This window comes from Melospiza georgiana, chromosome 19 (genome assembly GCF_028018845.1).
Source record: "Melospiza georgiana isolate bMelGeo1 chromosome 19, bMelGeo1.pri, whole genome shotgun sequence".
NCBI classification, from domain to species: Eukaryota; Metazoa; Chordata; class Aves; order Passeriformes; family Passerellidae; genus Melospiza; species Melospiza georgiana.
Window position 1 is genome coordinate 12296913 of NC_080448.1, and position 24722 is coordinate 12321634.

Genomic DNA, 24722 nt, shown 5'->3' on the forward strand with positions numbered 1-24722 from the left:
GCTCGGCTTGCTGAGGGGCTGGTCCCAAATCACTGATAATAACCACATACAGAACTTACCAAACCAGAGATTACAACAGGCTCTGAGTTCATCCTGGCTGCTGCTCCCAGAGCTCCAGGCCTGCTAAAACCTGCACCTGCACTCTGCCTGCCCAGCCCAGCACATCCAGCCAGCTCCAAACGCTGTCCAAACACCGCTGGGGAGGGATTGCCTCACTCTCTGAAATCTGCAGCAACTCCTCCAGTCAAGGGCACACAGAGCCGTGAACACGTGGAAAACAGAGTTAAAGAGTTAAAGAGTTAAAGACATTCACCTTAAAAACCCAGCGTGGATTTGGATTTGGAAGGAAATAAAATAAAACATTTGTTATTTTTGGGGGTACTAAGATGGTGGAGGGTCTGGAGGAGAAGGCATGTGAGGAGAGGCTGAGGGCACTGCAGTGATCAGCTGGGGGACAGTGAGGCTGATCCTTGTGGGGCCCTTCCAACTCAGGAGATCCCATGAAATCCAACTGGTGACAGTGGAGGGGTCCCCATGCCTGGATGTGGTCTTTTCCACATAGCAATCCAGGTCTTTTCCAACATAACAATCCCGGATTCAAGTCTGGGCAGGAATAATCTGTGTTTCAGTTGTTCCACAGGGTTCACACACACTTTGCAGCGGGTTTCTTTTAACTGTTTGAATCATAACCGTGTTCTGTTTTGCAGGAGGGGTGGTAAATGCACCTGACACCTTTCCCTGTGCTGCCCCAAAACTGGCCACAGTTATTTACTCTCATCCATGATTCCGAGCACGTGCACGGGGAACTCGTGCCACTCTGCTCTCTCAAAAAAAAGGAAGTTCAGCCTGAGTTAACAAACCCCAAAACACACCGGGGAAATGTTTTTACCTCTGGTGACGCCAAGTGCCGGTCCCACCTCTCCTGACCAGGCTCTGGTGACAGCCCCAGTGCAAACACAGCCCAGATCAGCCCGGGTGAGGGGTCGGTGACACTGCCAGCCTGGCACCAAGGAACAGAGAGAAAGGTCAGATCACCCTTTAAAGCCAAACACCAGCCCTCCACTGGCTCTTGTTTAAACACAAACACCTGAATTTAAATAGTATCAATGCTTACGAGAAAGTGTTCTGGATTCTCTGGAGCCACGGCCAATTGAAACGTCAGCGTTTATTTGGAATTGAACAGAAATATTTCACCCTTCCATGCTGGGACGCACACACGTGTGGTTAGCGAGCAGTCCAAAGGCCGAAGCTCTGCAGGAAAAGGTGATTTCCATCGCCACCGTGTGTCCGAGGCAGAAAACGCCACAAAAACTCCGCCCAACAGCGCCGAGCAATCCCACCGAGAGCAGGGAGAGAGAGGCCTGACAATGCTCCCCCTGATTTCTGTGTCTGTGGCCTCTGGGTTTGCTGGGGACACTGCCCCAAAACTGGTGTGGTTCACCTGGCTCAGCCTGCACTGGGCTGCAGGGGAGCAGGAATTATCAGCAGATAATTCCAAATAGCAAATGAAAGTGACCTCACTCACTAAAACCTCTGGGTAGCAGCATGTGAGCACTGAATTCATCCCAGAGTATCCACCTGGATCTTCCTGGAGTGCAGCTGGAGGGACAAAGAGGTTGGGAGTGGAGCTGAGACCCTTTGGAAAAACCTCAAACACTCCACGGATTTTTAATGTTAATGTAATGAATATTTTTTTCATTCCCATGCCAGAGGCATAACAGGAAGACCCTCAGCACTGAAATATCTGCAGGCTTCAGGACAGCATTTTTACCTTGCAGATGCATCACCTTTGCTGGGAACAGCAGGAACCAGATCCCCACAGGCTGATTCCTTCCCTTAACCACCCAGAGTCCTGACTCCCAGATGCAGGAAAAACCTGTTAGCAGAAGCAATAAATATTTCATTGACATTCCACACTTTGCCTCTCCCAAATTCTGAATTCTTTCCCATGATTTTTCACATGGAAAAGGAAATAGTTGCCAGCGTTTTCAGTCTTGTTGGTAAATAGTCCAGACAAGGAGCAGAGATGGACAGGAAGGAATGGCTCAGACTGCCAGAGGGCAGGGTTAGATGGAATATTGGGAAGGAGCTCTGCCCTGTGAGGGTGGGCAGGCCCTGGCACAGGCTCCACATCCCTGGCAGTGTCCCAGCCAGGCTGGATGGGTTTGGAGCACCTGGGCCAGTGGAAGGTGTCCGTGCCATGGCACTGGGTGATCCTGAAGGTTTATCCACCCAAACCGCTCCGGGATTCTCTCTGTTCTATCTGTTTTAATCCCCCACAGGGCCAGCTCCTCCCGCCCCTGCTTCACAGTGCCACGGGAGCCCTTTCCCATAAAATCCACCCCTTCCCACCTCAAGAGCTGCCCGGATGGAGGCCGAACACCGCCTGAGCCGGGGGCAGCTGCTGCGGTGACCATGGGAGAAGCGCGGGGCTCTCCCGGGCAGGCAGAGGGGCCCGGGGCAGCTCCCCGCGGGACACGAGGCTGGCACGGCACGGCCCGTGTGCCTCGGTGTGATCCCGGTCCCGCCCCGGTCCCGCTGTCCCGGCCGGGCCCGGCTCCCTCCGGCCCCGTGAGGGGAGGGGCGGGGCGGGGCCTGCGGCGCGCGCCGCGTTCCGCCAGGGGGCGCGCGCATCCGCCCCGGCGCGTGCGCACGGCCGGGCACGCGCGCGGGCCCGACCCGCCGCCCCGAGCGAGGTGAGAAGCGGCCCCGGCGGCCCCGGCTCCCCCCGCCGCCCCCTGCGGGCCGCACCGGCACCAGCACCGGGCAGGGCCGGGGGGGAGCGCGGAGAGCGCGGCTCGGGCGGCGCGGGGCGCGGGGAGCGCGGCGGCGGGAGCGCGCGCGCCTCTCACGGAGCCGCGCGGGCCGCGGCGGGGCCGGAGGGGGCGGGGCCGCCGAGGGGGCGGGGCCTGGCGGGGGCGCCGCCTGGCGGTGATGGGGAGAGCGGATTGGGATATGGGGATATGGGGATATGGGGGTATGGGGGTATGGGAAATGGGGATATGGGGGTATGGGGATTGGGGATATGGGATTGGGGATATGGGGGTATGGGGGTATGGGAATCGGATTGGGAATATGGGGATATGGGGATATGGGAAATGGGGATATGGGATTGGGGATATGGGGGTATGGGGATATGGGGATATGGGGATATGGGGATTGGGGATATGGGATTGGGAATATGGGGGTATGGGGATATGGGAATCGGATTGGGAATATGGGGGTATGGGATCGGGGGTATGGGGGTATGGGATTGGGAATATGGGGGTATGGGGGTATGGGGGTATGGGATTGGGGATATGGGGGTATGGGAAATGGGAAATGGGGATATGGGATTGGGGATATGGGGGTATGGGGATATAGGAATTGGATATGGGGGTATGGGGATATGGGATTGGGAATATGGGGGTATGGGAATATGGGGATGGGGATATGGGGATATGGAAATGGGGATATGGGGTTGGAGATGGGAATATGGGAATGGGATTGGGAATAGGGATGGGAATATATGGGGGATTGGGAATTGGGATATGGGGAGTGCGACATGGAGGGGTGAGGATTGAGAACGGGAGCTGGGATGTGGGGAGTGGGATATGGGGAGCAGGAATTGGGATATGGGAAATGGGAATTGGGATGTGGGGGAGTGGGATGTGGGGAGTAGGAATTGGGATTCCTACACAACCAATAGGGGCAGTGGGATATGGGAAGTGCTTCTGGGAGATGCAGAGCGCTTCCTTGCATAACTCTCCCTGAATACCATAACTCTCTCCTTCCTTCATGACATTCCCCTGACCCCTCCCTTTGGGGTTGCATCCCCATGACCCCACATCTCCATGCTGGATTTCTCCCCACAGCCAGAGAGGGGGCTCTGATCCGTGTGGAATGGGGTCTGAAGGCTGCTGAAGCCCTTCTGCCTGCTGCTCAGGACATCCTGGGAGGATCACACCACGAGGGATCCCAGAATTCCCTTTGGGATCCACAGTTTGGGACAGGCTCACGCCGTGGGTGCTTGGGCCAGCCAGGTTCACCCCAGGGAGCACAGCCAGCAGCAGGGCAGGGATGGAGCGCCTGGCCTCCTTCAGCAGTAAGTGCCACCACAGAAATCTGCTCAGGAAAAACCTGATGGTACAGGCACTCCTCGGAGCAGTGGGATTTTGGGGGTCACCATCCCTGAAAGTGCCCAAAAAATGAGCAAATGTGGCACTTTGGGGACATGCTTTAGTGCTCACACAAATGATGCAGTATGAGTTTTGTCTGATTTTCCTCTACTTAAAATTGAGCTGGTTCAAACCCATTTCCTTGGGAAAAGTCAGAATCATGGAATCCCAGACTGGTTTGGGTTGGAAGAAACCTTAGAGCCCATCCCATTCCATGCCCTGCCAAGGCAGGGACACCTGCCACTGTCCCTGCTGCTTCAAGCCCCATCCAGCCTGGCCTGGGGCACTGCCAGGGATCCAGGGGCAGCCACAGCTGTTCCAGGGCCTGCCCACCCTCCCAGGGAAGGATTTCCTCCCAATTCTCCAATCTAACCCTGCTCCCTCTGAGTCTGAAGCCATTGTAACCTGACAGCCCCGTTAATTTTGTTGTGCAGATGAGTTCACTCAAAATCCACAGAACCATCCCGAGCTGGGATGAACCCTCAGCTGCAGGGGCTGGGCCCAGGGGACTGAGGGGCTGTGTTTGCTGGTGTGACAGTGCCTGTGTGACAGGAGATTCCCTCTGCCTTCCCCAGGCGACCCTTTTGACAAGCCCCCGTGCCGGGGCTGCTCCTCGTACCTGACGGAGCCCTACGTGAAGTGTGCTGAGTGTGGGCCCCCTCCCTTCCTGCTGTGCCTGCAGGTGAGTGCCAGCAGCTGCCACTGCCCTGACAGGGCCACCAGGGCCACCACGGGCTGCCACTGCCACCCCTGCTCCCTCCAGGGACAGGGCAGGGACAAGGGGGGAGCACCGAGACGTGCACAGAGAATGGGAGTTGAGAAAGGGACCAGTGAAAATCCTTTCAGGGCACAAGTGACACGGTTCTGGTCTTTTGTTCTGCAGTGTTTCACCCGAGGATTTGAGTACAAGAAGCACCAAAGTGATCACACCTATGAGATAATGGTAAATATTCCTTTTGGATAGCACTGCTCGGTCTGGGCTCTCACAGCTCCCCTTGCTTACTCATGTTGCACTGAAAGAAGATGCAATTCTTTGATTCAGAGGTTTTAAACTATTAAAAAAAAAAAGAAAAATATCCACCTGGAACAGAGTGGAGTAGTGGAGTCGTTTCCAGCTGCATCTTTTTGTTGTGCCTGTGTAGCACAATGCACCTCACAGTCCCTTAACCAGGCACATTGGCTTCTCTTTCTCCAGGCTGTTTCTTCCTCCTCCGAATTAATAATTCTTAAAGTCTCCAGTAATTTTTCTGTGTTTCATGGTACAACATGGTGCAATTACAGCTGGGAGACACAGCATGTTCCAGGATTTGCTGTGGTTGATGCCCTGAGTAATCCAATAATTATTCAATCAGGTTTTGTGGCAGTTTAAAGCTACCAGAATTATCTCTATCTGTGGTTCAGAACTTCTTTGCCCTTTCTGGAACACAGGATCACAGTTTGTTCTCTTTTCTTCCCCAGACATCTGATTTCCCTGTGCTGGACCCCAACTGGACTGCCCAGGAGGAGATGTCTCTCCTGGAAGCTGTGATGGACTGTGGATTTGGGAACTGGTGAGAGTTCTGTGCTTCAGCCAATTTCAGTCACTGATGGGCAGCTTTTCCTTTCTTTTCCCTGGGTCTCACTGTGGAATTCATCAGTGCACATTGACTGTTCAATGATTTATTGTGGGTGAGGCACTAATTCAGCAGCTGAAGGCAGGCTGGGGTATCAGACCCTGTTTTCATGAGCTATCTGTCTCCTCCTTTATTAAAAATAGTTGTGTTTAAACACAACTATTAAAAATAGTTGAGTTTAAAGCAGAACCCCAGAATGCACAGAAGCAGAGCTGAGAGTTCTCAGGTGCACGTTGCTGTCAGAAATGGGATTGACAACTGGTCACAGAGTTTGCCATTACCTGCAGTCAGTAAAACGTGTAAAAAGCTCTCCAATAACATCAGTAAAATTTCAAGCCTGTTAAAGATGAGGCACATTCCATCAGCCAGAGGGTTTCCCATATGAAATCAGTGAATTTCATTGTTCACGGGCTCCCAAAAATGTTCCCTGGCACCAAGATGTGAGCTCTCTGCACACAACCAATCTCTCGTCCAAAATCACCTTTTCCCACTGGAGAAAATTTTGAAAAGACAACACTTCTGTGTTGCTCACACCAAGCCTCCCCCTCTCCCCACCCCAGGCAGGACGTGGCCAACCAGATGTGCACCAAGTCCAAGGAGGAGTGTGAGAAGCACTACATGAAGCACTTCATCAACAACCCCCTGTTTGCCTCCACGCTGCTGAAGCTGAGGCAGGCAGAGGAGGCTCAGCACCACGAGACAGCCATTCCCTTCCACTGTGAGTACCCCAGCTCCGTGTGCCCTCATTCCCAGGGCATAACCTGGGCTGGGAGCTGCTCTGGGGGGTTTCAGCAGCTGGTTCCCTTCACACTGCATGGATTCCTGGCTGCCAGCTCCACGGGCAAGGCAGGAAACAGGCTCTGGCACAAACGTCAGGTTCTCACGAGCAGAAGTTCCTCCACAACGTAGAAATACCCCCAGCAGAAGTTTTGGGTGTTTTATCCCACCCCAAAGCTCCTTTGTCTGGCACAATCATCAGGGTCTCACAAGCAGAAGTTCCTCCACAACACAGAAATCCTCCACAACACAGAAACCACCCCAACAGAGGTTTTGGATGTTTTATCCCACCCCAAAGCTCCTTTGTCTGGCACAAGCATCAGGGTCTCACGAGCAGAAGTTTCTCCACAACACAGAAATCCCCCCCAGCAGAGTTTTTGGGTGTTTTATCCCACCCCAAAGCTCCTTCAGGTGTGTTCCTCAGCACAGATCCCAGTGTGGTTCCCACCCTGCCCAGCAAAGGGAGCTGAGCAGGGGTTTCTGCCTTGCAGCATTCCCCCTGCTCCTGTGCACATTTCTGTGCACACGCCCTTTCCCAGGCCTGCCTGCTGATTCAATTTGCCAGAAAATCACTCCTTTCAGCTATGCTGATTTCACACCTCTCCCTTGAAAGCTGCCTGTTAAAAAAGTCTGCAGCAAGTTCACAAATTCTCAGTTTTCCTTGCATTTCACATCTTTAGCGTTCCCCCGGTCTGGCAGCTGCTCATGGCAGAGCTCCCCAGCCCCCCTGGGCCAGGCACTTTACATTTCCCACTGAAGTGGTTGGAGCTGAGCAGGGGCAACTGGGCAATTTTGGTTGTGTCCCTGGCTGTTATTGATATTTTTATGTGCCCTGTGCCTCAGCCTGCTTTATCAGTGCCCTGGGACACACAAAGCTGAATGCTCTGTGAGCCCCAGGCTGGTGTTGTCTGTGAAACACCAAAACTGGGAGTTCTCTGCCTCTCATTGCAGCCCTGCCAATGGCCCCCAGAAGGAGGCAGATTTAACACTCCTGGTGCCATTAACTAAAGGAGCCTGCACGCCGAGCCCCAGGGGTCTGCAGGGCTTTACAGGGGGATGCTGAGCTCCAAAATGCAAAGTTTACGTTTTATTACCTGTTTATTACCTTGAATTTGTGTCTGACTCTTGAGAATACTGCGGAGATCTCAGATTGCTGCGTTTTTCTCTGGATGATCTCTTTCTTTTCTGACTAACACCGAATAAAAGCCCAATCAGGGTATTTTTCTTCGGCTAATTATTCCCACTTTTCCTGCAAAATAAACACCTATTTACAGATCCTTAAAAGAAGATCCCAAGCCCCACTCAACAGCTGGAAACCTTTTGTTTTTTGCAGCTGCTGATGATCCCCCACGGCCCACCTTTGACTCCTTGCTCTCCAGGGACATGGCTGGCTACATGCCAGCCAGAGCTGACTTTGTTGAGGTAAGAAACGCTCTCCTCCCATTTAATTTTACATTCATTTTATCCTCCTGTAAGGAGCCGCTCTCTGATCCTCCCTCCCTCCCCAGGTGAGATGTTGGTAATTAAGCCCCGTGTTAATGAGGCCTTTGGTGCCCGAGGTGGCGCTGGTGGCCTGCAGAGGCAGGGCAGGAGCGCAGGCTGCAGGCCCGGCTGCTGCCAGCAGATGTCCGCCTGTCCGGCTGTCCATCTGTCCATCCAGGTGGCTCTGCTGGGCACTGGGGTTGGCTGCTGGGCCTAAGGGTCAGCTCCAGCGCTGCCCCTGCCTGAGGGGAGCACACTCCCTGCTCCCCACATCACTGGGAGATCAGCTTTGGGCATGGAACAGGCCCCATGCCTGCTCCTGTCCATGCAGGAACCAGTTCAGCCCCACAGGGCCTCGGGTTTGGGTCTCTGAGCAGGATCAGCACCCCAAAATCCCAGCCAGGGCTCTCAGGCACAGGGGGGTGTCCTGAGCCAGGCCAGGAGCTGGGCTTGGGGGTGTTTGTGAGTCCCTTCCAGCTCAGGACATCCTGAGTTCCATCCCATGAGCTGGCTAATTCCAGTGTCCTGTCACAACATCCTGCTGAGCTGCAGCCCTGGGGGAGCATTTACACATTTTCCCCAGGCAAAGCTGCCCTGGGCTGTTTGTTTGGATGGAGCCTCGTGCCCTGTCCTGTGCCCCATGTCTGGGTGAACATCTCTGTCCCTGTGCCCTGTGAGTGAACATCTCTGTCCCATCCTGTGTCTGAGTGAACATCTCTGTCCCACTCCTCCAGCCTGTTCTGAAACCTGAGGGCAATGTTTTATGCTCGTTAGTGACCCTGTATTAATCACCTCTGCACAGGAGTTTGACAACTATGCCGAGTGGGATTTGAGAGATATTGATTTTGTGGAAGATGATTCAGACATTTTGCATGGTAAGTGCCATATTTTTGTACCCAGGCTGAAGCTCTTTCAGTTGCCTGTGCAGCTTTTCATTTCTTTCTGCACACGCTTTAAAAGGGAGCATACACTTAATGTATGGGGTTTCATGTTTGGGTTTTTAATGCATTAAATCCATCAGGGTGGGTGTTAATGCAGGCAGCAGGGAGGTGTGCAGTGTATGTGAAACACATTAAAAGTGTTGGACTCAAAGCTGTGATTTCTCATATGTTGAGCATGCCCTGAGTTAGAGTAGCATCAGCTGTGTGTGACAACTTCCTTTCATTGTGAAGATGATTTGATGAGCCCAGTTCCTGCTCTGAGTTTCTGTGGGCATGCTGCCTTAATCACATGCAATAACAGGAATTACTGAAGTGACATTTTAATCCACAGAGAGGAGAAGATCCTGCATTTCCCCACATTTGTGAGTACACCCAGGCTTTAGGAGCCCCGTGTTTGTGCCTCAGAACTCTGCCATCTGTGTCAGGCAGTTCTGAGCTAAAGCCTCTGCATCCCTTGGAGACAGACAAATCCCTGTTACGTACAGACAGGCTTGGCAAAGTTAAAAAAGCCAGTTGGAAGTGGAGCAGTGCACGCAGGAGCTTTGGGAATGCAAACTGCCCTGGCTCAGGGCAGCTCCTGGGTCCTGTGTCAGCCTCTCCCCTTTCAGCTTCTATTGAGGGGAAACTGGCTGGAGGCCAGGGCAGGGACTCCTCCTGCCAGCTCTCTGTGTTTCATCCTATCCTGGGTGCTGGTGAGCTGAAAAAGCAAAATAATCTCCTATTTCTGCCCATTAATGACAGAGCCACGTTCAGACAAAGGGGCTGTGCAGCACTGCCTGCCACTGCCCTCCTGGCAGCCCTCATCCTGCAGGAGCTCTGCTCACCCCTGCTGGAGCTGGATCTGCCTGTGCTGCTGCACATCCTGCACCAGGGACTGCCACAATCCAATTAGGAGCTCACAATTCAATTACCTGTTGTGTGAAAAAGTGCTTCCCCCGGCCTGTGCAATATTTTCACTGGGTAATTTCATTGGGTGTTCTCTGTTCCATCCCTCGGCTGCCTGCAGAGTTTGGGAAGGGCTGGCAGGGATTTGCAGTGTGCAGAGAGCCTGGCAGAGCCTGGCCAGCTGCACTTGGGGTCTCTGAGCCCAGCAACTCGGGCATTGCCTCCCCAGATGTGCCCCTGTGGCAGTGAAACCCTGGCCAGAGTGAGCCCCAGGGTCCAGCCAGCCTCTTGCCTTCCCTTGGGGAGAGCAGGAATTATTTTCTAAAGAATTTGGAGTGAGATCTTTCACCCCCTGGTATTTAATACAGCAAAAAGCAGGAGCCTCATGCTCCCTGTGCTGCAGGTTTGGAGCTGCCCACTTTGCTTGGGAGAATTTTGCAGCCCAGCTGTGGAGCCCAAGGGGCAGGGAATGCTCAACAAGGGGTCTTGAGAGCAGGGGTGGTTTGGGAGCTTTGTGCTTGGGGATGGGCTGTGGGACAGTGAAAGTGAAAATGGGACAAAAATGGGACAAAAATGGGATTGAACCCATTTCATAACCCAGAGAAACCCAAACGAGGCCTCACAGCCTCAGGCTCAGGTGGGGATGAAAATCCTCAGTTTGTTTTCCTGTTAAACCTCACTGGGTTCAAGATTAACTTTTGAAAATGACTTTTATATTGCATTTGCTGCAAGTCACTCGGGCTGGGCCCTGGGACACCCCAGTGCAATTCCTGTGGTCTCTCTTTCCTTTTCTTGGTGCACCAGAGCTTGGTGCTGCACATCCCACAGGAACATTTGTGCTTCCACTGCAGTGGAATTCCCCCTTCTTCCCCTTCTCCCACACTGCTTTCTGTCACATTTTGTAAAAATTATTTTTTAAGAAGTTCTGGATCTGAGCTGCTTGATGTTTTTTCTTACGTATATCTTTTATATGACATTTATATTTAAAGCTTTATCTTATGTATTTTATCTGTCAGATTTCCCTGTGTCACTCTAAACAAGTTCTTGGTATTCCCACAAGAAAATGATATTTATTGCAAGGTGGGAAGGCTCCCAGGCAGCTTTTATGAGGATCACAGAGCCTGTACCTGCTGCCTTCCCACCTCACAGGAGGTCACAGACATCATTCTGCCACTTCCAGGCAAAAATTTGTATCAAATCTCTGATATTTCAGTTAAATTCTGGAATTGTTCCCTTTTGTTCAGTGCTGGCAGTACAGTGAGGGCATGCAAATCCATATTGCAGTTACACAAAAACATAATGGACAGATCAAAAGCACCAACCAGTTACAAGCCTAACTCAGCCCACAGTGCTTGAATATTTCATGAACTACAAGTTTTCATCAGGCTGAATTAGAACGTTGGTAATTTATCTTTTTTCTCAGCTTTCCCCCCCCCCCCCCCTTCTCATGTAAATGATTTTTTTTACTTCTAACACTGCAAAGTAATTGCTGAAACCACAGATTTAGGAGGGAGTGGAAATGGGCTGCAAGTGGCAGGGGGATGTGAAGTTGAGCTGCAGCTCCATGTCCTGCCTGGCAGAGCAGTGTTTGCTGTGCGAGCTCTGCCGTGCCCCAAAAGCAGATTTACCTGCTTGCCTTGGCCTGGGTTTGGGCTGCAGCCCCTCAGCTCGTCCCCAGCCCATCCCACAGGCTGGCACTGGGATTATTTGCATTGTCCCCATTGTCTGTGCCTCCCCTGCCAAGGCAGGTTCTCTCTCTCCATGGAGCAAAGCTCTCACTCGTGGGTGTTCCACAAACTTTCCTGCACACCCAGTGAGGCTGGACAGGAATGAAAAGCAAAGGAACTGTTTTGGGCAAAACCAAAATATTTGGGGTTTTTGGGTTTGTTTTTTTTTGAATGGAGGAAGAAACCTTGAATTGCTGCCTGTCAGTGGAACCTTCAGAGCCTTATCAGAGCCTTATCAGAGGCCAGAGTGGACGCTGAGCACGGGTTGTCTCCCAGCAGCAGCAGCACAAACAGAGCCCTGCGGGTCATTGCCATTCCCCCAGCATCTCCTGTCTCATTTCCATGCTCTGAGGGGCACTGGAGCACTCAGAGCCATTCATGCATTCCACCCTTGGCAATGCCTGTCCTGCCCGAGTCTGGATCTTAAAAACAAAAGCCCCTCCAGAAGGGCTTGTGGCAGAAATGCTCGTTTCTCTGCGAGTAGAAGCTCCATTTTTTCCCTTCATTTGTTCCTTCCCCTCCCCAGCTGATCATCATTTCTTTAGAATATTGTGCACCCAGGTGAAAGCATCAAAACTCCACGGTTAGAGGTGCATAATTGCTTGTGATATTTATAGAGGTTCTCCAGTGCAGTTTCTGCATGTACTTATTAAGTTCTGCCCACACAAACCCCAGAAAATAACAAGTTGGCTGAGCTTGCAGAGGGTTTCAAAACTACAAAAATATTTTCTGTAAATTGGCTCCAATTCCAGCCCTTCCTAATGGATTTCATTCATGTTTAACTTGCTGCATTCCCAATTTCTCATCCCCACATTTTAGCACGAAGGAGAATTTGCTGTCTCTGCTTGTTCTTAAATTAGGAAACTTGTTCTTAAATCCCTCGCTGTGAAAATACACAATGATGCTGGAAAATGCAAGAAATTTGGAAAAACAAGGAGGAATGTTGCAGCACCCCTCCTAGCTCATACAGAATCTTGAACTCTTAGATTAATGTCAGAGCAATTTGGGGCAAACTGAAGGGTTTTTGTTGGATCAAGCTCCTGAGTGAATCCCCACAGCCTCTGGGCTTTGTCCCTGTCTGTATGAAATTTGATTACCCAGAGGGATGCAGGGATGCATTTCCCACAGGCTGGGGCTTCCTGCTGTTTACACCTACATACATATTTCAGATAGGCACAGAACCACGCTTCTTAATTGCATTATTAATTATTAATCCCAGAGTACAATCAATAAACTGCCACTATCAGTTTTGCTCTTTTTGTGTAGCTACGGGGAGAAATGGATCCTGGGTTCTGCCCCCTTTGGGCCTCACCAGTTCCCCTTTTTCCAAAATCTGGTTGTTGTGTCCCAGCCTCCAAACCACTGCCAAGCCTTGAGCCTCTTCCTTCTGAGAGCACATGGAAATTATTAACATAAATTCTAAAGAAACATTAAAAATCAGCCACCTCTACACTCATTTAATGACCTAGAATTTGTGTTATCCAACAGAGCGAGGGAAGGGAAGGTGATAGGTGTCTCTTTATCTTGTCTTTCAAGAATTTACCCAAAAGAAAGTTTCTTAAGCTAATGGGTGCAGGAGAAAGGAGCTGCAGGCTGTGTGAGTGGCTCAGGCAGGTTTGATTTGGGGAAGGATGTGATTCCTAATGAGCATGGCTTTTTCCTGGGCTTCTTCACGTTGTCCTGAGCCGTGCTTTGTTCTCCTGGCAGACAGGTAAGTTTGGAAGTTAACAAGCTGGAACCTTCCAGATGTCTTTAACAACTGCAGCAAAGGCTGCTTTGAGTGCTCACAGTGAGAGCTGTGTCTGCTTTTTGGGGTTCCCTGCTCTGGGCAAACACCTCTGCCCAAGGATGACGCCTCAGGAGAGGGAATATTGGCTATTGCATGTATGAAGGAACAAATATTTGCAGATGGCAGAACAGTCCAAGAAGGAGGAGAGAGGAGCTCCCAGACCTGCCCAGGTGTTGTATTCATATTGTTGTCTAATTATATTTCCTGAGTCTCATACCTTCTCGGTGGTTTTCTCACGGCAGATCTTCACAGCAGTGGTGTTGTTGCTTCTCGGTCAGGGCTCCTCTCCCAGGCTCTCCCTGACCACCCCGCCCCCTTTTATCTCAGTTACCTCCATGGGCTACAGCTGCTGCCCAATCAAGGACATCACAGCTGCAGCCCATTTACAATAACTGCAATCAGGGCAGGGTCACTAATACAATACAGAGATCTTTCACTGCCATACATATATTTACAATACATACATTTACTCAACCCCCTACACCCAGGTTCATGTTGACATGGGTGTGTGTTACAGGGATGGATTTGGCAGGAGGAAGCAAAGGAAACCTTCCCCAGGTAGCAGGGGCTGCACTGAGCGGATGCCCCTGTGAAACTGCCTCAGGATTTTTAAACCATTTCAGCCTAATGTGAACATAAAAGCTTGGAATCCAGCCTCCTGCAGCGATTGCTGATGAATTCTTTAATCTGTGTGTTTTGCAGCTCTGAAGATTGCAGTTGTAGATATCTATCATTCCAGGTTAAAGGAGAGACAGAGACGGAAAAAGTGAGTTTTGAAGCAGTCACTGTGTGTTCCCTTCCCTGTGCAATGCTGATGGATTGCACACCATGAATTTCCTGCTGCAGAAAAATCCTGCCAGACTGTGACTGATTGCTGGACCCCCACTTTTCCCCCAGAAATATTTGCATCATTATTTTTAAATCCTAGTGGCCCCCAAGTTAGTTTTCCACACTGAAGATAACTCAATTGCTGACGTGGGCTTGAATATTTTATTCAACTCATTTGACAGTGCTCTAGAATGACTCAATCTATTAATTAAATTAAGTTTTATTATAACTCTGAAGTACTTTGTTCAATATTTAAAATTATATCTTGCTGGATTAGTCCATAGTGGAAGGATTAGTGATTTGAAGTGAGGCTGCTCCAGTCCTTCTCATAAAACTCCACAGTTCTGCTGAGTGACAGCAAGGATTGACCTGGTTCTTCGTCATTCATAAATAAAAAGTATTTATGTGGTGTAATTTCCATGATGATCCATCTTGTCATGCTGGAGGAAAGTGCTGCAGGGCTCTCCATAACTCTTGTGGTTACACCAGTGTCAGGTTTTGTGAAGTTCCAGCAGCAGGATGGGACAGAAATGTGGAAAATGCCCCAAAAGTCACTGATGCCACTGTTGGGAAGGTGACTCTGCACAGGACAGGAAGGTTTTGTGCCCAGCAGAGGAAATGTCATGGATTTTACAGGGCAGGCTCTGGGCTGCCCTTGCCAGCCCAGCTCTGTGGTATTTTATTTTCCACAGTGGAGTCACCGCAGAGCAATGAGCACGTGGCACTGCTCACCCCAGCACAAAGGGACTTGTCAGGCTCCTGCTGTCCCTCTGCTCCTCCCCTGATCCCAGCAGGAGCAGCTCAAGCCCAGAGTTGCCTCCATCACCTCCTTAAAACCCAGGCTGCCATGGAAAAATGCATTTCTCTGTGCCAGTGGTGGCATTCACAGCCAGCTCTGCCCTGTGCTTCAGCAGAGGGAAGTTTGTCTCTCTCTGAGGCTGGGAATGATGTTCATGAGACATTCATTACCTCTGATTTTGGAAGGACAAGTTATAAGATGCTGTGGATGTGAAATGTGTGCCTAAAGAAGCAATTTCCAACCTTTAAAGTGATTGCAGCTCCCTTTGTGCTCAGTGCTAATGCACACCACTGCCCAGAATTTACCCTGATTAAAGACACACTGCATCATGTTTCCATTCCAGCCAGCCCAGGGCTTATGGAAATCTCATTCATGTTTAGTTTTAGACTCCTCTGATGGTCTAAATCAAAGTTTCTTCTGAAGCCTTTGTGTTTGTGAGGCAGTGCAGGAGTAATGGCCTTTATTAATATCATTTTCTTTCATTTCCAGAATTATAAGAGATCATGGCCTGATCAACCTCAGAAAATTTCAGAGTGAGTATCAGGTGTAACTGCTTGACTTCAAAGTGGCAAAGCTTCACACATTCACCACTTCCAGGTCACCAGTGTGGTTTGTTCATACTGGAACATATTCAGATGTTCTAAATTCCAGCAGATTTCCTGCCCCAGCTGTTTCCAGCTGTCTGCTTCTAACTACTCCCAGCCCAGTGCTTTAGTTCTTGTCTCAAAATTGCTCCTGAGAAGCACTTTGGGCTTTGCTGAGGGGGGAGAAGGGGCAAGGTGAAACCCAGGCCTTTCAAGTGCACCTCACTCTTGTGAGAAATGACTGAGCAACATTTAAATATCACCCTTTATGCCTTAAGGACTTTAAGGGCTGTAACTTCTGTTGCTTTTCACTCAGCAGTTTGTATCCGTGGCACCAAAAAGGCCAAAATGTGGATTTTGGGGCAGTGCTGAGGCTGGGGCTCCCAGCATTTCCCCCAGAGGTGTGTTCCCCTGGCAGCAGGCGTGGTGACACGTGGCCCTTTGTCCCTGCAGTCCTGGAAAGGCGCTACCCCAAGGAGGTGCAGGAGCTCTACGAGACCATGAGGAGGTTTGCTCGCATCCTGGGGCCCCTGGAGCACGACAAGTTCATCGAGAGCCACGCGTGTGAGTCAGGGGGCTGCAGCCCTGCTCCCCACACACACAGCCCTGTCCTGGGGGCTTCTCCTCCTCCTCCCCATCTAACCACCTCAGGAAAGCAAATGCATCTGTGGTTTGATGTGTTCAGTGAGCAGCCAGTGAGGTTTTTCCACTAAAGTGTGTCCCAGCTCTTTGTTTGAGTTTGCAGCTGACTGAACATTCTGGTCATGTGGTAGAGGTAATATTTTTTTATCTGAAGAGCTCTGTTTATTTACTGGGACTCTGTATCAGGGGAAGAATAAAATCCCTATATTATGTCTGTGTGGAGAGATTGGGAGCTGGCAGCAGAGTGAATTCTTTGAAAGACACACGTTAAAGTGCTTAATGTCACATAATTACATAGTGCAGTGGTCATTATGTCCTTACCTTAGGGGAGAGGCATTGTTCCGTCCCTGAATCATCCCATAGCCTGCATTTAGGCAGATTCCAGTCCCAGTCACCACATCCTGCTTCATGCTGTGACTTAAACTGGGACAGTTGTTGCTCATTAGAAAGAACAAAGCATTTACCAAGTTGTGCCTGTGTTTTCAGGACAGCCAGCGTGAAATACCAAAAGCATGATCCTGCAAAGTCATGAGTCCTGCATGGAACCTGGTTTTGTTGTTGTAGTGGCTGCAGATCCTCAGGTGAACCTGGCAGTGAGGTACAGGCACTACCCAGGTCTCTGAGCAGCAGCAGGAAATAAATTCACAAGGAAACTGATTCCCTGCAAAACTGAGCAGTGCTGGAAGGCAGCTGATGAAAGCAACAGACAGGAAATATCTCTGAGCAAAAGAAACATTTCATAATTTCATCTTCCTGACTGCCGGAAAAAAATTGTCTGCAAGGAAAAATTTTGGAAGGTCCAGCTAGGAAAATCATAGTTCCAAGAGAATATTTGATGTATAATAAGGAGCCTGGCTGGAGCAGTTCCTCAAAGCTATTGAAATGCCTTCTAGAAATCCCACAGTATTGTTATTTGCCTTGTCTAGGGTAGGGCAAAGGGACTATCAAAGCATGAAGAGAAAATGCCTTTTCAGAGCACAGAAATTCTAGAAACCAGCTGCAATCTGTGACCAAGGAGCACGGGGACACAGAGATATTGAGAGCCTGTGGAGGGAGGGTGGCCCTGGCTGTGGTTTGTGTGCTCAGAGCTGAGCTGGGCAGGCAGATAACAAAGAGCCACATTCCCAGTTCACCCCACTGACCCACTTTTGCTTTTTTGGTTTTCCCTCCTGCCACCTCGCGGGGTCCCACAGTGGAATTTGAGCTGCGCAGGGAAATAAAGAGACTGCAGGAATACAGAGCAGCAGGAATCACCAATTTCTGCAGTAAGTACCTGATGCATTATTCAGCCCATTCCCATCCATCAAGGAAGGGAAGGATGATTTTACAACATCCAGGATGTGTTGAATAAAAAGGCACTTAGCTCAGAGAGGCTCTGGGGCTGAGCAAGGCTTCAGCAATGATGCACAGTCCAGCTGGGCTGGTTTGGAGCTGATCTGAGCCATCAGCCTGGAGATCAGTGTCTAACACAGTGTGTCTGCTCTGGGCAGCACTTTGCAAAAGCTTCATTTAAAAATATTTATGTCACAGCACAGTGGTCTCAGGGCTTTATCTTGGGACACTTTCACTGCCTGTCAACACCTGTGATATCTGGAGAGAGGCCTAAGACCTCCACATAACAAAATACCCTGCTTTATCCTGGATTTGGATCATGGGAGCTCTTTTTGTTTGGTTTTGGCCTGAAATTAACAGGGGGAAGGGTGCAGGGCGGGATCTGATCCCTTTTGGTGCCAAGTGGTCACCACGAGGGGGAACAGCAGAGGCTGGGCTGGGGGCAGAGACCTTCCCAAAATCTCCTGAACAGGGACAAGGCTTTGGGGGTGGCAGGCTCCTGACCTTCCCAAAATCCCCTGAAGCAGGGGCAAGCCAGTCTGGAGAGTTGTTGGATGAGGCAGGTGGTGAGGGCAGGCTGTGTGTGTGCCACAGGTGCCCGGACCTACGAGCACCTGAAGAAGAGCCGGGACGAGGAGCGGCTGAAGCGCACGATGCTCTCGGAGGTGCTGCAGTACATCCAGGACAGCAGCGCCTGCCAGCAGTGGCTCAGCCGCCAGGCAGACATGTAAGCACTGCCACAGGGTGCCCAGGGAGCCCACCCCAGCCTGGCACTGCCCCATCCAGCTGCCAGGGGCTTGGGGAGCAGCCTGTTCCACTGGGAGCTGTCCCTGCCCCTGGGAGCGATGAGCTTTGGGGTCCCTTCCACCCCAAACCTTCCTGGGGTTCTGTGCTTCAGTTTGCATCCAGCACATTTTCCTGCCTGATAGTCACAATTCCATTCCCAGTTTATCAAAGTGGGAGCAGCCTGCAGAATTGAGAAGGGCAGAAAGGTGGGTGACAGCAGTAGTGCTTGTTGAGTGCAGGCAAAGGAGGGACTCAAACCCCTCAGTTTTCTCAAATTTAGATTTCAGGAACTGAGCTGCTGTTCATAAAGTCACAGAGGGAAATGAGCTCTTTATGGATATTAATGAGGGTACAGCTGATGCCTGAAATATTTCAGATGATTTTAGATGTAGCAGCATTATTAATGTGTCATCACCCTGCACGAGCACTTGGATTTAAGGAGCAAGCGTAAAGGAAGTGCATCCTGTGTGCAGGAGATGGTTTGGAATTTCCCCACTCAATCTCCACTGCATTTTTAATTGTGTGCCCCTCCATGTTTCTTTGTTGGGTTTTTTAACAGGTTCCACACATATTTGTCAATGTGGGAACACTAAATATTTATAAATCCTGTTGACTCCTAGTCAGGGCCTGGGTTATGCAAGTTGAATTGTATAATTATTACAAGTTGTGGAAGAAGCAATTTCAGGGCCAACACATGCAGTTATGCTTAAAAAAACTTGAAGGCAATTTGAAAATTTCCTTTCTTTGCAGTGATTCTGGCCTGACTCCCACGGTACCAGTTCCTTCAACTACAGGTAAGTGTTAGATGGTGACTGCCAAAAGCCAGTAATATTTCTCTGACAGCCTTTTTCTGACTCTTTCTCTTGAGTGCCAAAGTGTCAGTCCTCAAGCTTCACGGTTAAGTACTGCTTAAGTCAACATCACATCAATCTGCAAGTCATTCCACTCACATATCCTGCAGGATTTTTTGCTGAATTTCTAGATTTTTCTGACTAGAGGTCAAAACCCATCCTAAAGCTACATTAGCAAGGCAGGAAACAAAAGAATTTTCACAGTCTGTAAGCACAAATCAGGGTATTTCCACCAAGAGGACCCCATCTTCTTTCAGTGCCAGTCAGGACAGATTCAGGGGTCAGTCAAGGTCCTCATAAATAAATTCCCATCCCATTTGTTGAGGTCATGGGGTGACTGAGACTGGGATAAAGCTTTACTACAAGGTTGTTAAATGTTGCCAGGCAAAATGGCTTTGGCTCTGTCCCTACACCCAGTTTTTTATGTGGATGCTGTTAAACCACTTGAATGAAACTCTCAGAGGTGGACACTGGGTTTATATGTTCTCCCTCATTTCCTCCTGGTAGATTTGGGTCAGGATGCCAAGCAGTGAGTCAGGGCACTCCAGACTGTCCTGAACCTGTTTGGTGATTGCCAAGATCTGGTGTTCTGGATTAAAAACCAGCTTTGTGTATCTCAGAGGCCGTGAAGGGAGGACAGCGTCTTTCAGCTGAAGGCCTGGAATGAGGGATGAACTTCCCTGTTAGTCAGGGATCCAGTGTCCCATGGAGGGGCCTGTGCTGCCTGTGGAGTGTGATAGCTCACGGTGTTTACAAGCAGCATCACATGTGGAACAAAACCCAAACAGAATACCATAGAGTTGCTAATGAGGCAAACATCCTGCCCAGGGATGCTGGGGAAGAGCTGCCACGTGGCTCTAATTAAAGGCTGCATCACTCTGAATATACAAGAGGGCAAATTAATGCTTCACTTCTAGATTCTGAGCTCTTGATTTTGCAGCCTTGATATGTTTTAGTTCACGTAGTTTGTGTGTGTGTGTGTGTGGTATTTTCTGGTTTATAAAAGAGTAAAACTGAATTCTGTCGTGTCCCTCCTAGCACAGTGGCCCCATGCCATGGGAAGGGGGAGCAGTGCTGAGAAATAACTTCCTTTACACCTCCCACAGACTCACACTGCAGCTTCTCCCCAGTCCCCAGCTCCCTCTGCTCAGCTTCTCACACCCAGCCAGATCCCTTCTGTTCCTGCAGATGCCCAGAGACACAGACACTTCCCAGTGCCAGGGCAGGACCTGGCCAGGGCAGCATCCTTGGGAAAAACAAATTTATTTTGCACATTTCCCAAGGTCTCATCACTTCACCAAATTTGGGGAGTTATCCTGGGATAGACACCTATCTCTAACAGTGCTAAATATGCAGCCCACAGCACAGGGTGAGAGCCTTTTTTCAATATGAATAAATAACCCAAACTTTGTCCTGAGATCTGCAAGTTGGAAAAAAAACCCCCAAACAACTATTAGAGAAAAAAGCTGTCTGCAAGCAGGCAGCCCTTGTGAAAGTTAGGCTATGCAAGGTAACAGCAAAATAAACAATAACTTATAACTGCTGTTTATATAATAATATAGAAACAATAGTGAAAGTGATAAACACCAGATGAGCTTGTGATAAATATTCCTTCAGAACTGTTCATCCTAACAGACAAAAAAATCAATGCCCAAACAGGGGATTGCAAAACAAATTTGCCTTGCAATACCTGCATGGTATTTAAAGGCATTTGAAGAAACCTGTGCCTCATGAAGCTGTCAGTAATGCCAGAGAGAAGTTGGCTTAATCACAGCAATAAAAAGTCTCATCATCCTTACAAGGTGCTGGTTTCAGCACACCTGGCACACCCTCCCTGCAGTGGGACAGTCAGCTGGGCTGAGCCATGCCTGATGCCAGTCTGACACAGAGCTTTTGTCCTGCAGTTCCTCCCAAAAACCAACAGCTCACGAGTCTCATGCAACATCCACAGAGCTTCAAATTGCAAAACCAAACCTTTTGTGGCATCAGCAGAGCATTCTGCTGAGCCCTGACTAACCCTGTCTGTAAACAGCTGGCTCCAGCTGGGTTGGAGTGCCTCCCTGGCAGAGCCCAGGCCGCTCTGATTCTGACTTTTATGATGGGGCTTTTCCTCCCCATCCCTGGCAGAGCCCAGGAGCAGCCAGCCCGTGCTGTTCTGGTTCTGACAGAGCTTTTCTGATGGAGCTTTTTCTCCCCATCCCCAGGCAGAAGGAGTGCCCCGCCGCTGAACCTCACTGGCCTGCCGGGCACCGAGAAGCTCAACGAGAAGGAGAAGGAGGTGAGGAGAGGATGGAAGGACCATCTCCATCGTCTGTGTCTCCACAGCACGCCTGTGGAGCTGTGAATGTCACCTCAGGCACACGCCCTGGCTGCTCTTCCTTTCTCACAGAAATCATTCAGGGTTTCCAGTTGTACACATACAGCACAAAGTGGCTCGTGTAGCAAAGAAAGGAGCAGAGCACCAGGGTGATATTTGGTGCTGTTTCCACATCCATCTCCCTGCCTGCTCTCTGAGGCTGGGCTGAGCACAGGGGTTAATTTTTCTTAATGAACACTGGTTGTTTTTCAGCCCAGTGCAGGCCTTTCCTCTAACTCAGTGAACAATACTGAAATAAGAGATTATTATTTCTTCACAGAAGCCCTGAGGTGTCCTTAGGCTGCCCCAGGCAGGTTGCAGTGCCCAGGAAGCACAGCTGTACCTCAGCCTCCCCTCTGTGCGTGTTTCCCTTGGCTGCAGCTGGCAGCGCTGGGAATCAGCTCCTGGCTTTGGTGGAACTGGCATTTCTGCTCCATTCAGCACGGGAATAATGGTGGCAGGACATCAGTGTGTGTGCGGAATCTGATTTCCTGGTCAGCTGAGACAGAAAGTCTGAGGGCCGAGGAATTCTGCAATTTCCTATCCGCGAGGAATGAGCATGAAGCATTTCCTTATTAAAGGGAGGAGACAGACAGTTTCTCCAGCAGGAGCAATGCCATGCTCCTGGAAGGCAGCTGGAATTTGGGAGCTGAGCAGGAGCTGTGCAGCCAAACAGCTCAGGGGCTGTGCACAGCCACTCCTCACCAAACTTCCAGCCACGGAATGCCTTCCCTGCACAGCCTCCACGCCAGACTTGTGGAGAGGGAGCTGCTTTTGTGGAAGGTATTAGAGCCTGAGTCTGCAGGGGATTAGCAGCCAGATGCCCTCCCTGGCTCCCAGCCAGCCCAGTTGCTGCTTCCAAGTGTGGCATGTGTGCTTCCCGGGCTTGGGAAGGAGCAGCGCCCACACAGGGCACACTGGGAGCCCTGCTCCTGCCAGCCCAGGCCTTGCTCTCATCCTCCTCCTTCATTTTCCATCAGGAGTGTTTGTGAATGCAGCAGCCAGCAGGCTCCTCCCCTCCCTACCTGTGGATGCCAACAGCATTCCCGTGTGCCTGCCCTGTGCAAGGAAACGCTGCGAGTGTTCTCAGGAAAATATTCCCCGTGCTCCTCCCCCAGCAGGGCTCTGGGAATGGGAGAACACGGCAAGTGTTGGTGTTTATTAACTTCACCTTTTGTCTTGCAGCTCTGTCAGATGGTGAGGCTGGTCCCTGGAGCCTATTTGGAGTATAAAGCTGCTTTAGTGAACGAGTGCAACAAACAGGGAGGCCTGAGACTGGCGCAGGCTCGAGCCCTCATCAAGATTGATGTGAACAAAACCAGGAAAATCTATGACTTCCTGATCAGAGAGGGGTACATCACAAAGGCCTGAGGACAGGCAGCAGTGCTTGGCTGGAGCAGGCAGATGTGGAGAAAGCTTTGAAGTCGCTTTGACAGCGCTGAAAGATTTCACCAGTGTTGAATGAAGGACATTTCCTTTTGTTTAAAACCTTTCGGGGCTTTTTTTTTTCCTTTTTTTTTTTTTTTTTTTTTTTTTTTGTAGAAACAAGTGGGGAGCTTTGTTAAATTGCATGAATGCTGACATTTGTCTGGGTTCCTTTTGACTCTGACTCTGCTGTTGTCAGGATTGCTCTGCCTCGCAGCGCTGGGAAGGATCATGTGCCACAGAAGCTGATGTTAAACGTGAATGGGCATTCATTCCTCACACCTCCCGTGGCTGCAGAGAGCACCACGGTACCTCTGTGTGCTGCTGACAAAGAATCAGGACACAGCCACACTTTTTGCAACACGGGGTACAGAGATGCAGTCCCTCCCTCCTTGTGTTCCTCCCTACATCAGCAGCAGCTCTCAGAGGCGACAGCACGTGCCCGAGGCTGTAAAAATAGAGCTTGCAGTGGTCCAGTCCTTTTAACTGGATTGTGATAAAGGATGGGAAAGGACATGGCAGGGAAGCTCCTCAACAGTTGTCACTTTTATGTGGTATTAGCACACATCCCAGCAGGACGGCTCTGCACAAACCAAGGAGCTTGGATCCTGCTCCCCCCGTGATTTGGGGGTGTCAGGTTAAATAAAATCCCTCCATTTCAGCCTTCTGCTCCTTGGGAAGGCTGCAAGCTACAGCCATGCAGCTCTTGGGAACAGGGATAAAAAGCTTCTCGGGACCCTGATGTTCTCCCACAGAAAAGGAGTGAAGCCCCCCCTGCTTGTGGGGCTTTATTCCCTCAGCATTACCAGTGACATGCCTGAGGAGATGCCACAAGTCACTGCTCAGACACAGCCCCCATGCCATCATCTGATCCAGGAGCTCCAGCACCAAACGTGGGGATTTGGCAGTCAGTTGGATGATGAAGATGGCTCTCTGCAGGTGCAGCTTGTGTGTTTATTGAACAGTGAATTGTTTGTCAGACAGCTTCCTGCTAGGGTGTAATGCTGGAATAATGTCCCACAGGAAAGCCAGGAGCCAGAGCAGGTGGGGTGTTGGATGCTCCCAAGTTTGGGATCTCTTGGAACAGCCTAACTGAGCTCCAGCTGCACCAGTACCTGGCTAAGGTGTTGAGGTTTGGGTTGTTGTTTGCTCCCCAAGAGTAATTATCCTGTGGACAGGAGGTGCCATTGAATGTGAAGTATTTTGGTTTGTAATAAAATCAAAATGACTTGAAACAATCTTACATCCACGTCCCCAGACTCGGAGTGAGACTGTAAAGGTCACACAGCTGCCTGGATCTATATCCATCAGCTCCTCACCAGGAGAGAGGAGATAAACCCCAGCAGCGGCCGTAGGGATGCAGCCACTGCATTGCCTAGCAAATACTTCTGTTTAAAGAAAAGCAGCAGTAATAAACGACGTGCTGGAGATTAAAGTCCAGAAATTTAGACTGGGGACGCCGAGGGAAAGGGCACAGTAAGCTGTAAAACCTTGGGAATGCTTTTCCCACTTGTCTTTTAACAGTTAACAGCCAAACTGCCTTTCTTTTGGGTGACTTCACCCAAAGGCAGAAAAGGAGCCGAGGGCGCTGGAACCATCCTGGGGCTGGTTTGGGGGGCTGGGGAACACCAGCCCCCACTGCACTCCAGACTCACAGCTGGGGGATGCAGGTCCTCAATTACAGCCTCAGGCGGCCATGGAACATTAAATATGGAACATTAAATATGGAGCCAGGCTGGAGATGGGCA

General features: G+C 50.3%; 1 protein-coding gene and 1 long non-coding RNA gene across 2 annotated transcripts; one reads left to right on the forward strand and one right to left on the reverse strand.

The window, feature by feature from the left end:
• Positions 1–895: 895 nt before the first annotated feature.
• LOC131091524 (uncharacterized) lies at positions 896–2566 on the reverse strand. Its single transcript, XR_009115404.1, has 4 exons — positions 2353–2566; positions 1772–1876; positions 1115–1251; positions 896–1000 (listed from the first exon to the last, which is right to left on the reverse strand). It is a non-coding gene; the product is annotated as an uncharacterized LOC131091524 (long non-coding RNA).
• A 73-nt stretch (positions 2567–2639) lies between these two features.
• On the forward strand, positions 2640–24220 carry TADA2A (transcriptional adaptor 2A). The gene is made up of 16 exons (XM_058037801.1): positions 2640–2696; positions 3855–4084; positions 4733–4839; positions 5041–5100; positions 5616–5707; positions 6331–6488; positions 7881–7969; positions 8832–8904; positions 14074–14137; positions 15488–15531; positions 16036–16146; positions 17418–17489; positions 18151–18283; positions 19093–19136; positions 21398–21471; positions 22735–24220. The coding sequence occupies exons 2-16, from the start codon at positions 4060–4062 to the stop codon at positions 22918–22920; spliced, it is 1332 nt and encodes a 443-aa protein (XP_057893784.1). The 5' UTR covers positions 2640–2696; positions 3855–4059; the 3' UTR covers positions 22921–24220.
• Positions 24221–24722: the final 502 nt, after the last annotated feature.